Raw genomic sequence first — 15,078 nt, 5'->3', positions numbered from 1 at the left:
TCAGAAACCTCCTTTTCCCATCAAAGGAACATTACATGGAAAAACACGTTTTGAGAGTGCTAATATTTAGAAAGAGATTTGGAAAAGAGTGCATTTTACTGGGCCTTGTAAGACTAAGAAGAGATAAAGGAAGGCCCTGAAGCAAGCCTGCCTAGACATATATGCGACAAATCTGGAGAGATCTAAGTGCGCATGACGGTTTGGCCGTCCTAAGACAACTGGCCAATACGTCCTGCGCACTTGCAGTGCCCTGTACCCACCACTCCTCCTGATGCTGCAAGAGGATGCCCTGCCCTCAAGACTCCGCTCTGGCTCCCTCGTATAAAATAAAATGATAATAAAACTACTTTATTATCATGTTATGTTATATGCTTTTATTTACTGGCTGGGGCAGTGGGGTGATGCTCGTTCGCCATAACGGAGGAGCCACTGCTGCTGGTATACACAGGCCGTAAAATACTTATCATTTTGATTTGCATCTTTTCTATTGGAGTTACCACTCTGGGTGAAGTAGAACAACTTGTAATGAGGGTTGAGTCTGGCCGATTGGTTGAAATAACACAGGCTATTGCCGTCATGTTAGTTAAGATTTCATGGATGGGTGCTTACAAGGTGCCTCTACTATGGCCCTCACTATGAACGCCCTGTTAATTGCGAAAGGTGCAGTCATGAATTTGAATTCAGGGGTTCGAATTTTATCAGGTGCAATAAATATCACTACAATTACCCGCCACTGGTAATGTGGGCCTCAGTGGTGCATTAAGAGGCATAACTTACGCCATCTGACAAGAGCATTGGCAGAGTAATCTCAGAGGGATAAACAGAGCTAAAAATGAATCCTTTTCAAAGCATGTAATTACAACATGGTTGTTACAACAACCGTGTTGTAACAACGCATACCATTACCCTGCAAGTCGTAACAAAGACTTGCGGAGGGGGCTGAAGGTGCTGGATTTAAAATCCAACACCTTCCCTACAGTTGCACATACTGGAGTTGGAATAGCAAATCATATAATTCCAGTATCCAGCGCCCTCCTAGAGCAAGTCGATTTGCAGGGTACTGGTATGCATTGTTACAACGCGTCGTTGAGACGACCACGTTGTAATTGCATGCAGAGAAAAGGCATGCGATTTAAAGAGGCATATTCTCTCAGAGGTCTTCCACTAACGAGTGACTCCTTCAATGGCAGATTCAGCGACTCTGGCAGGGAAACTTGTAATGTCACAGTGGCTGACTATAAATATGGTGGGTTTCCATCCTCTCCTCGGCCATGGTGGTGGGGGGAAAGTATGCCGCAATGGACAGAAACTCCATAGCTGAACTCTAAGCCAGGCCTTTTTCCTTTTGTTTCTATCTATTGTTGTGTGGGCAATGACTGAATATTTGAACCATTTGTGAAATGTGCAAAGCTGACACTAGATATGCGTACGTGTCAAATATGATGTTATGCACAGATAAGAGGAATTTGTTATGAAATTCTTATTATGCGGAAGCCATTAAAAAAAATTACGTGAACGAACTTAAAAAAAAACTGTTTTGTAACCCTCATTTGCTACTCCTCTAATGCCGATAGACATTATGGCTGTACAAGCCTTTACACCTGTCCTTACAAAGAGCTTCACACCACTAATACCAAGTCAGTGATAATGATCAAGACAAAATGATCAAAACAAATATTAAAAACATTTTTTTACATGTATGTAATGTTGTGTCAGTGACTACCAAACTTCAGTGCAGCAAGTATGTGTGCGTGTTAAGACTAGCCAAAATGTGGTGATCTTTAGGCAATAATTTCAAAGTCTGAGGTAAATTACGATATTTGAAGTCTCTCTAAAAAGAATTATCAACAGTTACTTTTGTGAGATTGTGTCACTATTTACACATATGTTTCAAAAACCAAAGTTTCCTGTGGCAACAAAGGCGACATACACTACATCCCTACTCCAACATCTAAACAAGTTTTAGCAAAACAAATAGGTCTGGCTTCATAGTCACGTATATTTTTATTATTTATTTCAAACCCAAGCTCCAAAAATAAAAAGTGAAGAAAAATTGGTGTGTCCTAAATATGGATTCCATATGCATGCAAAAACATTATCCATAGCCGGACCCTCTCTCTGGAATAGTCTCCCAATATCCCTCAGGCTGTGTGTAGATCATCTTCCTTTTAGGAAAATGCTAAAAACTTTCTTGTTTGAACAGTAGATCACATTAGCTTCTAGCATCCCTTCCTCTTAACTCTTTGTAGAAGCCAAAAGCGCGGAGATACTCCTTCGGGAGTGAAGCCAGCGCAATACAAACCCGCAAATAAATAAATAAATGCAATACTAATGTTTAATTAGAACAACATTGAATTAATTTTAATAGTGCAGTATGTTACTTCCTAGCTGGCAGGCACAATACAGGTATACAAAGTATTTTACTTTCCATGCACATCGCAGTATATTTTTCTTATTGGTGCAATGGCGCGTATAAAATGTAGAGATGGCTTTGAAATATTGTAACATAAAGACATTGTTTGTACGTGCAAGGATTAAAAAAAATAAAGTATGAGGAAAAAAGCTTTAGCAACATAAAGTATTGGCTGAGCAGCTCTGGCACTGTTGAGCATTTATTTTTTGGCAGATATGCACATGAAATCAAGCAAAATGGTGTCACGCACTGTACAAGACAGTCAATGGATGAAGTGGGCGGACAAACTCGCCCATGCTGTGTGCTGTGGCGAGCAGCAACAAAATGCGAAAGACAGTTTAACAGACCAATGGATGTAGAGATGGAGGCTTGCAAGAGACACAAGACCTCCCCCTCTGCATTTGGAAAGTGCTAGTATTGCCAGCAATCCTAAAAAAGTGAATAATTCTGAAAAGGGCACTGTTGGGTGCAGACAGCTAGCAATGGGACAAGTGACTCCCACTATGACCACATTGGAACTCACATTGATGAAGCTGTCCCACATACAAATGTTTCACTTTGAAAACGTGTTTTGACTGACAAGGGTAGTCTGTAATCTTTCAGTGCTTTGTAGCTGATGGCGTAGTCCAAAACCACTGAGCCATTTCGTTGGGAATCACAAGAAAGGGTGGAATACCACTTACTAAGCACTCCTAAATGAGATGTATCCATCTTGCCAAACAGAAATGAGCAAAGAGGCAGGCCAACTAAAAACAGATTTCTCTCTAAGTATAAATAACTTGAACAGTAAGAACACATGTAAGAGGGGCAGTCCTCATGGGAGGATACAAAATTCCAAAAGTAGTGGACTACTAAGTGTATTCACCAATGAAAAGCCACCATTTTTAAAGGACAGCAAGAGGAAACAAAAAAAAAGATGGGTATTTTTTCAAGCCCATATCCTGGATACAGCTGGTCTCGAAGAGAAAGCACAAGCGCTGCCTAGACGAGACCTAAAAAGAAAAGAGGAATACTCCTAGATATTGCCCCTCCCTTTCATGCTGGAACCTACATAGGCAATACTTACTCAGTAATCCACCTGAACTACCAAGCCCTCCATATGAAGGCTGACAATTTGGGAGGGAGGGAGGGTGTGATGAATGGGACGAGGCCAACAGGACCAGGTGTAATGAAGATAACCGGTAAGTAATGAGACATTAGGCAGCCAGTTTGGGCCCTTGTAAAGGGGCTAAGAGTTGCAGAAAGCCATATTTAATCAATATAGCTGACAGCTCAAGTCTCTCTCTCTCACTTAGGGAAACACAACAAAACCACTTTGGTTCCTGCACTGCGTTGCGCTATGACTTAGTAAATGTATGAGTTGCAAATCATTTACAAATTGCATTGCAATTTTGCAATATTGGATTCTTGTTTTCCTCCCTCACAAAGACACCTCTGTGAGGATGAAAAATATGTCATACATCGTTCCTTACATCTACAAAGAATGAAGATCTGAGGAGCATAGTCTTCTGCTGAAAACATATAAGAATTCCTTTCAGATTTCGGAATTCTTTTATTTTTTGCACACATTTTTGGGAATTTCTCATGTTTTCTGTCGAGGCCTGAACGGTCAGAAAGAGACAAAGTGTGCCTAAACACGAGAAAGCAAGAAGGAATGACTGGAGCCAAGAAGCAGTGCTAAGGCAGCAATTATCCATATATGGCAGTCACACGGCAGGCAGTAATGACTGAGGCTTTACATTATTGTAATGGCAGCTCAAGTGAACAGGAGGTTGAGGGTTACATGTCACTATATCATGCTCAAAATATTTACTTGCAAAAATATTGCATCTGTAAACTCAACTGCCAGTATATTATCAACATATAGAGATGTACATAGATATTTATGAATTTCATCTCCACATCCACTTACCCTAACAATATTGTGGCTAAGATATTTTTCCAGGTCTCTATTTCGACCAGGAGGTAGTGATAAGCCCCCCTTTCTGAGTAGTGGGGACCTGCATATTAATTATTTCAGGGAAGTCATCCAGCCATAGTCACTCAGAAGAGGCTCTGCTCCACCCACTGATAGTGAACGTGCCAGGCACAAACACACAGCAGCTGGGTGTGTAAAGGAGCAGACCACATGGCATAAGGACATAGGGGGGTTGACAAAGTATATGTGAGAAGAGAACAGAAATGTTGACATCAAGATGCAGGGGAGGGCAACAGAGGCCTGACGTATTTCAATTATTGTGTCCCCAAACATTTAAGAAGATTGAAAACAAACAAATACAGCTAAAACAGTCTGATGTAGCGTAGTTCATTATTTTGGCATTAAGCAGACATATATTTACATGCATCAAATGTGTTTTATTCAGACTTGGAAACGTTCCCTACACAATTTAACATTTTATGGATGTTTTCACATATTTTTTTATGAAGAATTTAACCGCCAAAACCTTTTTCTTTGTCAATTGTTTTTTTCTTTGTTTTTGTACCACCTTGTTCACTATTGCTTCTGCTTGCCATTATATCTGAATGGTATCCATACATATATCCAGAATTGCTTCTAACTTTGAGAGTGCTGCATACATCATTTCACCCAGACAGTGTTTGAACATGCATCCGTAATAGCTTCAGACGTGCTATGCATAGCATATGAACATGCCTCTATAATGGCTCTGGTAGTGTTGTGCACATCATTACATTAGCATAGTATTTTAACATGCCTTTTTTATGGTTTCAGTAGTTCTGTGCAAACCATTAAATCAGCATAGCATGCTACCATGTAATTATATTTGCTCAGGTAGTGCTGTGCATGCCATTATGCCTGCATAGTAAACAGACATGCCTTTAATATAGCTCCAGTAGTGCTGTGCACGCAATTATATTCACACAGTATACCAACATGCCTTTATCATTGCTCGGGTAGTGCTTCACATACCATTATATCCACATAATATACTAACATGCCTTTAAAATGCCTTTAAAATACCTCAGGTAGTGTTGCGGGGAACACCCATTACAACGCGGTGTTTACACCGCACTACCATTACAACGCTGGTTTTACAACGCAAGTCGTTACCATGACTTGCGCTGGAGGGTGCTCTAGGCTAAGGAATAGTAGATTTACTATTCCAACACCTTCCCTACTGTACGTAGGCTGGTGTTGGAATAGTAAATCTTACTATTCCTAAGTCCAGCACCCTACAGCGCAAGTCATGGTAATGACTTGCGTTGTAAAACCAGCGTTGTAATGGTAGTGCGGTGTAAACACCGCGATGTATTGACATACAACCAGTGTTGCGCATGCCGCCAGATTCACTTAGTATACAAATATGTATTTATAATGACTCCAGTAGTGCTGTGCGGCCATTATATCAGCATAGTTTACAAAAATGCCTTTATTATCGCTCGGGCAGTGCTTCACATGCCATTATATCCAAATAATATGCTAACATGCTTTTTGATGGCTCCAGTAGTTATGTGCATACCACTTTATCCACATAGTATATAAAATGCCTTTGTAATGGCTACAGTAGTGCTGTACATGCAATTATACCAGTATAGTATACTAACATACAATCATATTGGCTTGGGTAAGACTGCTTACTCAATTGTATCCGCACAGTATACAAATTTCTGTTTATAGTACAATGGATTATGCATTCCCTGTATAAACGCCTGTCTCTAATTTCTTTATAATACATTAAATTCTAGAATCCCTGTTTAAACGGCAGGCTCTAATTTTTTGATAATCAGTGACTTGTGAGACACCGATTCGCCGATTACAAAGAATAGACATCAGACCTCAACTATTATACATTATGACAGTCGAGTTCTGACAGCACAATACCTGCTGCTAAAGCCAGCAGCTGAGATGAAAGTCACAGAGCATAATTGAAGCAGCAGTTTAAAGCAATGAAAACTGAACTTTGCTTTTCTTTCTTCTGCTCAATTATTTATAATAGCTTACAATGACAAATGTGTTTCTTTGTTGCACTCCTTAGATAGCGCAAAGCTAGAATCTGTCTGCATATTTCTACACATTCCGAGTTAATGCAGCTTTATTTATTTTTTAAAAACTGACTTGTATTGAACTGTTTCTAATATCTGTTTGTGACAAATATCTAACAGGTTTTTGATGTATTTAATTTTGCACTAGGGGTTTTATTTTTACCCTTCATGTTTGCAAACAAGCTTGCTCTCCTGCATATGAAAGAGCTACATATCAAGGAGCTGGTGTGACCATGTATTATATGGGATAAAGTACCCCCTGGCAGGTGTCCCTGATAACAATATTGCAAGTCACCTCAGAGTTCCATAACCTTATAAAGGAACTCAGTCTTCGGCCTTGTTCCTCTCTATGATTCTGTAATTCCTCTGTGATTTGCATTACCCCTATAATGTGCTTTAAGGGGTAATGTATCCCTTATATAATCTGTGACTTGTGGCGCAACTAGTTGCCGATTATGAAGAAAAGATGTCAGAACTCAACTGTAATAACTTATTGCAGTCTAATTCAGACGTCACAATGCCTGATGCCAGACCACCAGCCCAGGTAAAAGGCAGGTCATGTCAAGGAGCCGCTGTTTAAAGCAGTGAAAACAAAAAATTGTTTTTCTTTCTTCTCCTTTATATTTATAGTTTGCAGTGACTACCAGAAATAACAGGATTCTTTTTTCATTCCTTAGATAAATATAGAAAAGTTATAATATTTCTTCGTGTTTCTATACATTCTGAGCTACTGCAGTTTTTTGTATTAAAAATAACTGACTTCTATAGAACTGTTCCTAATATCTTTTTGAAACAAATATCTAACAAGGTTTCGATGTGTTTAATTTTGCTCTAAATGTTCGACTTTTATTCTTCATATTTGCGAACATGCTCTATTTTTCATATGAAAGAGCTACGCACCAAAGTTTTAAGTGGCTTGTGGGAAAGGTGAAGGTGTGACCATGTAGTATATGGGATAAAATACCCCCTGGCGTACATGATAGGGATATGGCAAGTCACCTTGGAGTTCCATAACCTTATAAAGGAGATCAGCCTTTGGCCTCGGTCCTCTATAATGTATGACAGGGGGTACTTTATCCCTGATATAATACATGGGATTCTGCAATCCCTGTATAAACAACTGTCCAATTTCTTTATAATCAGCTACTTCTGACGCACTCGGTCCCCAATTATAAAGAAACAATGTCAGAAGCCAACTGTAAAAACGTATTACAGTTGAGTTCTGACATCAGCAGCGGAGGGGAAAGGCAGGTCAGGTCATGAAGCAGCTAATTAAAGCAATCAAAATGAAATGTTGCTTTTCTTTTTCTGTTTTTTTCCCCTCGACAGTGCCAAGCAAATATTTATGGCAACATATTTATTTTTGCACTCCTTTGGAAATGATGGAAAAGTTAGAATATATCCGCATGTTTCAGCAGCACCTTTTTTTCTTTAAAAACTGACTTCTATTCAACTGCTTCTAATATCTGTTTCCATCAAGAAGCTAACAACTTTTTTGACATGTTTGATTTTGTACTAGTTATTCAATTTTTATTCTTCATGTTTGCAAACAGGCTCTCTCCATCATATGAAAGAACTACACACCAAGGAATTAATGGGCCTATGGGAAAGGTGATGATGTGACCATGTATTATAAGGGATAAATTACCCCCTTCCGAAAGTCTCCTCAGAGTTCCATAACCTTATATGTGAACTTGGCCTTAGACCTTGTTCCTCTATATGGCCATGAAACTCCCCAGTGACGTGCAATATCCTAATAATGTACAGCAAGGGCGAACTTAGTCCCATATATAATGGCTCCAGTGGTGCTGTGCACGCTGTTATAGTGCACAGCACCACTGTATTGCGCTAAGTGGGATGGGTTTTCCCAGACGTGGGTCCCAGGCAAACTGTGTCACTGGATCTAAGCCATTACCTGGCTGATGAGCCCTAACTAGGGCTTAACCCAGTTCTCAATCTGAGCCACTGGTTGCCGGTGGAGGCCACATGCACTCATTGATGGGGAACAGCACTTTCTTTTACCGCTCCCGTGGTAAAAGAGAGAAAAATACACAATTCAGAAAGCTGAAGGAAGGGAAAGAAAGTACAACTGTCACAAAGGCACAAAGCAGGAACATGCAAGAGTGAGATAAAGGATCAGGGAGTGTCTGGTAGTGGATTAAAGAGGCATGAGCTGGATTTAAGACAACCATCTTTGGTATTTGGTGTGCTGGCAGTATTTAACTGCACCAGCCGCAGACTTCTGAGAAGAGCTTTGAGCACTAGCACTCATCATTTTATATATTAAGCACTGGCTAAACCGGTCCTGGGTTGCTTGTATTTCCGTTCCGTGAGGACTTGGCCTGACAGTTCGGGCTGGACTGCTTCCATTGAAGCAGGGTAAAGACTGATTTGCATACGGCTGGGTCCAAACTGAAGCGGCATGGTGTGAAAAATAATGATGGATTGGGATGCGGCCTGAGTAATTACCAGTGGATGAGATCAATTTAAGCATTCCCTCCATCACAGTTTTGTATACTTTAGTTTGCTGTCCTAAGCTGAACAGGTATGCTCAGACAGTCTGGTGCATACTGTGTCACTGGAACTAAGCTATACCTGGCTGATAAGCCCTAATTAGGACCACACCAGTCTTGGGTTTGTGTGTTCCACTTCAGGGAGAACCTGCCCTGGCAGTTCGGGCTCGATTGTTTCCTTTGGAGCTGGGTCAAGATTGATTTGTATATGGCTGGGTCCAAACTGAAGTAGCATGGTATGCAAAATAACAATGGATTACTCACTTTTTTTTATATACTTTAGCGTGTACACCGTTATACAGACTTTCTTCACTATGGTTCCAGTAGTGCTGTGCATGCCATTATACATGGGAAAAGGCAGTTATAAGGATTTTGCAATTCACTGAAGAGTTGTGACTAGAGTCGTCACAAGTCCCCTATATTAAGGACATTACAGACAGGCTTTTTTACAGTAAATGCATTATCCCACATATTATAAACTGAAAAGTTGGTAAGCATCTTCTAGTGCATTTGCACACATTCTAACACTCTGCAACACTCCTTGATTATACACAGTAATATTCGACACACCGTGCTCACTCACTAGAAGACTACAACTCATCCAGAACTTGGCGGCCAGACTCATCCTCAACCTCCCAAACAGCACTCACATCACACCACACCTCAGCGAGCACAACTGGCTCCTAATACACAAACGCACTCCTTTAAAACACCTCACACACATATTCAAGGAGCTGCATAATTAGGCCCCACCTACCTGAACAGTTGCAGCTCCTTCCACCAATCACCCAGACGCAGAACCAGATCAGCTGGACAGGTGTTCTACTACATCGCTCTTAAAACATGGAACAGCCCCCATTCCACACCAGAGACTCCTCTCTTCCTGAACTTTGCAAGCTGATGACTTGGCTTTCCAATAAACCAACCAAAGTACCATAGGCAGGGCAAGGACCATAGACCAGCGCCAAGTTACCCTAACGGGTGATAGTGCGTTTTACAAATACATATAAAATACAGTGATTTATGTGGGTGGGATCAACGGGGCACGACATGCCCCTACTTTTTCGATTTAATAGAATCCGTTCCCCTACTTTTTTATTTTAAAAATGCATCCCAGGGCAGCAGAAATAGTGAAGGCCTATAGATAAGGCTCCGCCGTTCGTGGCAGTTTAGGGACTGGCGGATGGGCAGAGAAGGAAAAGGACTCTGTCGTTTCCTTCTTGCCCACAAAAGACAAGGACAGTGATGACTCCTCCTGCTCTGACCCCGTCAGCAGCACCCCCCCCCCTCTTTCTTACTCCTATTCCTTCTCTGTCTGTCTCTGTCTCGCTCCTCCTCACTTGCTGAAAGCCAAAGCCGTAACTTCAAGAACCGGCTCATGCCCTCTCTTTTTTCACTTTTCCTTCATTTGTTCCCCTGTGAAATGGATCCAAAAAGAAAGAAACACTTTTGCTGGAAATGTCATGGGACTGAGAGAAAAAAAAAGTTCAAAATACGAAGAATAACTAAATAAAGTAAGTCAGAGTGGTTGCAAAGTGACCAGATTGGTTTTATTCACACCCAAACATAGTATCGCCACTTTACAGAGTTTGCCAGTGAAGCGCTACTTTCGTTTTCTCGTCTTTCTTTCAACAACATTGTTTTCCCTGAATGGGGAAGTGCTGCATTCCTGGAGGTAATGCAATACCTAGTTGATGGGTGGAGTGGAAAAAGCTTAATGTGATCCTTATCATACACTGCTCTGTGTTGTGGGATGTGGTCTTTTTAAACCATACTGTTTGCGGTTTGTTAGGATATAAGCGAGGGCCATTGAAAAGGGTCCATCCAGGGCCTGTAGCCACGTCCTTACCTTTTTAGTCCACTCATTGATGTCTGAATAATGAGTGTAAAAGGGTTAAGGATGTTGTTCCTGCTTACATTTCACATGCTTTACTTAATCTTGCATTCCCTAGAAGTATTTGCTTTTTCCAGGATGTTATTACTTTTTTTTCTCCAGGAAACATACTACTCTTGTCTAGTGCATTATTTGAATTGAGTCACAACCAGGTTTGGTTGTAGCTGAAGGCAGTGCAAGTTTCTCTCAGTAGGGCAGGATATTGTTCAATGGGGGTAAAGATGTGGCACTATGGCCAGAGATGCCAAATTTGGAACTGGGGAACAAGGTTCAGACTTCATGACCAGTCCACCAGACTACTCTCCTGAGGGAGCACATTCCCCTGCTAGACCTTAGAAGACCCCACTAGACTTTAGAAGTCCTGGTGTCTTAGCACCAGCAGGTGGACCCTAGCGGTGGCAAGTGTGGATTAACCGAAAGCCTGTCAGTAAATCTGTCTGCAATGTGTGAATGTTGCACAATGATGGAAATGCTGATGTTTTGTACACTGCCAACTGTTATAAAAAAATGTAAAAACCTTGAAGGCCTGTCTGCCACAATCAATACTAAAGTTGTCCTCCAGTATTGTGGGCAGGCCTACGAAGCAGCACATCCTAGAGTGACAGTGAGTCTATCACTGAGGTCACAGGACCCTTGAGGCCAGTCTGCCTCACCCATTGGTACCTCCATTAGCCTTGTTTCAGCAGAAGTAGTAGGGCAACTCACCAGGGATCAGCAACACAAGATTTGCACGCACACCAAACTAAGTTCGCAAACTTCACGGTCTCTCTGATTCATGCAGAAGCACTTTTAACATGGGCTGCCTGCTTTGGGGGCCCTGGAATTATGCAGCAATGGGGGACAAAATTATGTTGCAGTGTTGACTAAATTCTGCAGCAAAAAAAAGTCTGCAGCACAATGCAGTACATTCTCTTATACTTTATTTTGACATTTTTACAAACACAGTCTCTGCAAAGATGTTATCTCATTAGTACCAATGTAATATGCAAATCCAGCAGTGAGAAAGGTGAAAAGTTAACACAAGGCCCTCCATTTCGCAGCAACACAAGTCAAATTTTTTGTAACTTTTGAGCTACATTTTTAGTCAAAATAGTCAGAATATGCCGCAGATGATGCATTGTATGGCAAATATGGCAGCACCAGAATTATGTGGAACATTTGCAAAGTAGGATATTTTGCCATTCATGTTTGAACTGCTCTTGTGGAAAAAGGGAGAAGTGCTGATGACAAAAACTGCATAACTCGGAGACAAACGGCTGGTGATTCCACTTTGAAGCGTATTTGGGACATTGTGTGATTATAAACATATCCCGCTTTGTGAATGTATTTTAATGTCAATAATTAATATAAAACCTTAAATAAACATGTGTATCCCTAGGTTGAATTAAATAACATTAGAGGCAGTAACTGGTCAGTGAAATGCCAAATAAATACTAAAAATTGGGATCTTTTGCTCTTTCTGGCACACCTGCGACTGCCCACTGACCCAATCCTCAGGTTATTCCCGCCCTCTGATTCTACCCCACAATTCCCCTACTTTTTCTCCCTGACTTCGACCCCTAATAACATTACATTCTAAAACCACATCTTCAACCCCTACAGACCTCAACCAGCAAGCCCCATGCATTCCCCATGCATTCCATATAACCATGAATACCCGTTTTAATCAGGCACTGAGAAGCGCACACAGTAAACAGACGCATATCAGAGTGCTTCACAACCTTGCTAAGGACACGAAGCGCTATGTAGATTATATAACTCACTCCCTAATTACTCAACTTCTCTGAAAGTGTTTTTGGCCTCACGGGTCGTAAGAACGCTCTTTACGGGTACTAGCAGTAGCACAATGCATGGAGCGGGGTCTTCAGCACTGGCATGGTGTCTAAGGCACAGGTGGTGAGAAGGGTGCTATCTGGCTATGGTGATAAGATCAGGAAGACTTTTCCGCTTTAAGAAACTTTGATATCCATGTAGGAAACAGGAAGCATATTGTTTCATATCAAACAGACACATTGTGCAATATGCAGAAAATGTTTCTCCACAGTACTGGTCAAACTTGCTATTCCTGTCACGGCGCCAAAGCACCAGACAGTGTGAGCTCTATCAACCGGACCCTGTCAGTGCTACAGGGCGCAAAGCCAGCTCCGTCGGTACAGCGCATGTAACTCCGGCAGCGAGAACATCCCCCAGCAGAGCCCTGTCAGATCAGCACGACCCGCAGGGCGAGCTGCTTCCAGCAGTGCCACGAGTGTGACCTTCCTCCAGCAGTGCTCGGTACACCGTGTGCTTCTGTGGCTCAATGTGTAAACCTTGCTCAACCCCTCGCTGGTACAGGCAGGCACTGAGGCAACAGACATTTCACAGAGTCAGCGGAGAGCCGGGACGAGATTCACATAGCACGCACTCCATGACTGACCCCTCCCACTCCAAACCTCAGCCCCCACCCTTAACCCCCCAAAAGACACAGAAAAGCATTTCACCTACCCGTCTCCCACGACCACACACTTGATGGAGAGGGTCTGCATTGTTGCCGAAAATTGAGTGGAGGCCTGCCCCCCACGGAGGCACCGCCACTGGAGGAGAGGTTCGCCTGCCCAGGTGCGGGGGGCAGTGAGACTGCTCGAGTGTGGGGATAGATCAGCAGTTGGGGGTTGCTCAGGTGCGGGTCTGAAAGAGAACAGTGAGCTCGAACAGAAACAGTATCTGGTGGGAGGGGCCCCCGCTCAGGTGTAGGGCTGGGAGAGAGGCCTCGAGGCTTATGGGACGTGGGAAGAGGTGCGCGGCTGTCACGCGTACAGGTGAGGGATCGAGGCGGGCGCGAGGTGAGAGGCCGAGGGTGTCCACCTGCCTCCTGGCCTCTCTGTGCAGGGTGTGCTGCAGCAGGCAGTCCTTCCTGGTGACTCAATAGTTTCCTGGGACAGGGAGCGGGGGCAGAGCAAGGGCCCCTCCCCAGAGCCCCATTGGAGGAACCTTGGACATTTTCGTCTCAGACTTCCTGGAGTAGGTGTGTGACAAGGAGGGTGGGGAGGACTTTTTTCAGGTACTTTTTTCCCCGGAGCGGCGGTGAGGAAGGAGGAGGGGAGAGAAAGGAGGTAGAGGGGAACGGGTAGCTAGAGTAGAGAGGGCGAGGAGACAAAAGAGGGGAATTGGCGAGACAAACAGGAAACATTGCGAATGAGTGGCGAAAAGTGAGGGGGCGGAGACAGGTAACAATAAGAGTTAAGAAAGGACGTGAGAGGTGAAGCAGGTGAGTGGAGACAGGCACACACTGGAAGGAAAAAGAGAGGAAGGAGATGATACAAAGTGAATGTGTAGAGGAAAAAAAGCGAAAGAGGGATGGAAAGAGTGGAGAGTGATACACGGAAAAGGGGCGCGTGCCAGAGGAAAGGGGAAGACATAAAAGGCACCGGGTAAGAGAGCAGCGCGGGAAAGAAAACTACGAGCCTACAGGAGACGAAATTATTGAGGAAGACTGTGAAAGTGGCGGGGGAGGGCGAGGGGATGAGAGAGACGGAGAACAGGATGTGCGACAGAGAAGATGATTGTCAGAGCGAAAGGAAGAGACAAGTAAGGGAGAATATTAGAGCGTGAGGTAGTAGGGAGAAAAGAGGGGGTGATGTAAAAAAAAAAGACGCGGGAAAGAGAGCGAGACAAGAGAGAGCATGATTCAGCATCTGGTGAGGGTGGTACTGGCGGCCTGCGCGGAGAAGCAGCACCTACTGTGCCGTCAATGCATATAAAGCTGAGCAATGGCCAGGGGCAGCACCACACTGTTTTTAGGTCGAGCCTGTCCCATTCCGCAGGAATGGATAGGATCGAATTCATGTCGGCAAAATCCTCTTCAAACTAAGGGGTTTCAGCCCGGCGTTTTCTTGCAGTTCACATGAACATGCACAAGCATTCACGGCCAGGGCTTCTCCTCCCCTAGCAGCACTCCTCCCACACCAGCAACTCCCCCCTCCCACACCAGCACCTCCCCTCTCTCTCCCCGCAAACACAGCACATCAAAGGGCTTCTCCTCCCCTACGGCCGGCCGTACTTTCAGTTTCCCGGCCGCTCTGCATTTATCAGGTACGTGTTTTTTTTTTTTCACTTTGTCCCCGTGCGTGCGTTCCCCCACCACTCGTGTTGTTCTCCCTTGCACTTTATCCACTGAGTCACTGTAAATATTGATCACTTGCGCCGTGTTGTTGACTCATTAGACAGCATTTACCTATGAATAAATTGCAGTAAAATTTTTAAATTCCTTCTCTTTC

The 15,078-nt window shown here is 43.1% G+C and overlaps 1 protein-coding gene across 3 annotated transcripts in view; it reads right to left on the bottom strand.

Annotated features, from left to right (window-relative positions):
- LOC144825019 (ras-related C3 botulinum toxin substrate 1-like) overlaps positions 1-13,835 on the bottom strand; it is a 52,925-nt gene extending 39,090 nt beyond the window's left edge. For 2 of the 3 annotated variants that reach the window (XR_013609244.1, XM_078683935.1), the window contains exon 1: positions 13,307-13,835. Coding sequence is in view for 1 of the 3 variants with exons in the window: in XM_078683935.1 (XP_078540061.1) it covers positions 13,307-13,347 (41 nt within the window). In the remaining 2 variants the exon portion in view is untranslated. The remainder of the gene's footprint in view (positions 1-13,306) is intronic. The other variant, XR_013609245.1, reaches the window with a different exon arrangement.
- Positions 13,836-15,078: the final 1,243 nt, after the last annotated feature.

The sequence above is a fragment of the Lissotriton helveticus genome, chromosome 1_1 (assembly GCF_964261635.1).
Source record: "Lissotriton helveticus chromosome 1_1, aLisHel1.1, whole genome shotgun sequence".
Lineage (NCBI taxonomy): Eukaryota > Metazoa > Chordata > Amphibia > Caudata > Salamandridae > Lissotriton > Lissotriton helveticus.
The sequence above is the reverse complement of the archived record's forward strand: the minus strand, read 5'-3'. Positions and strand labels throughout refer to the sequence as shown.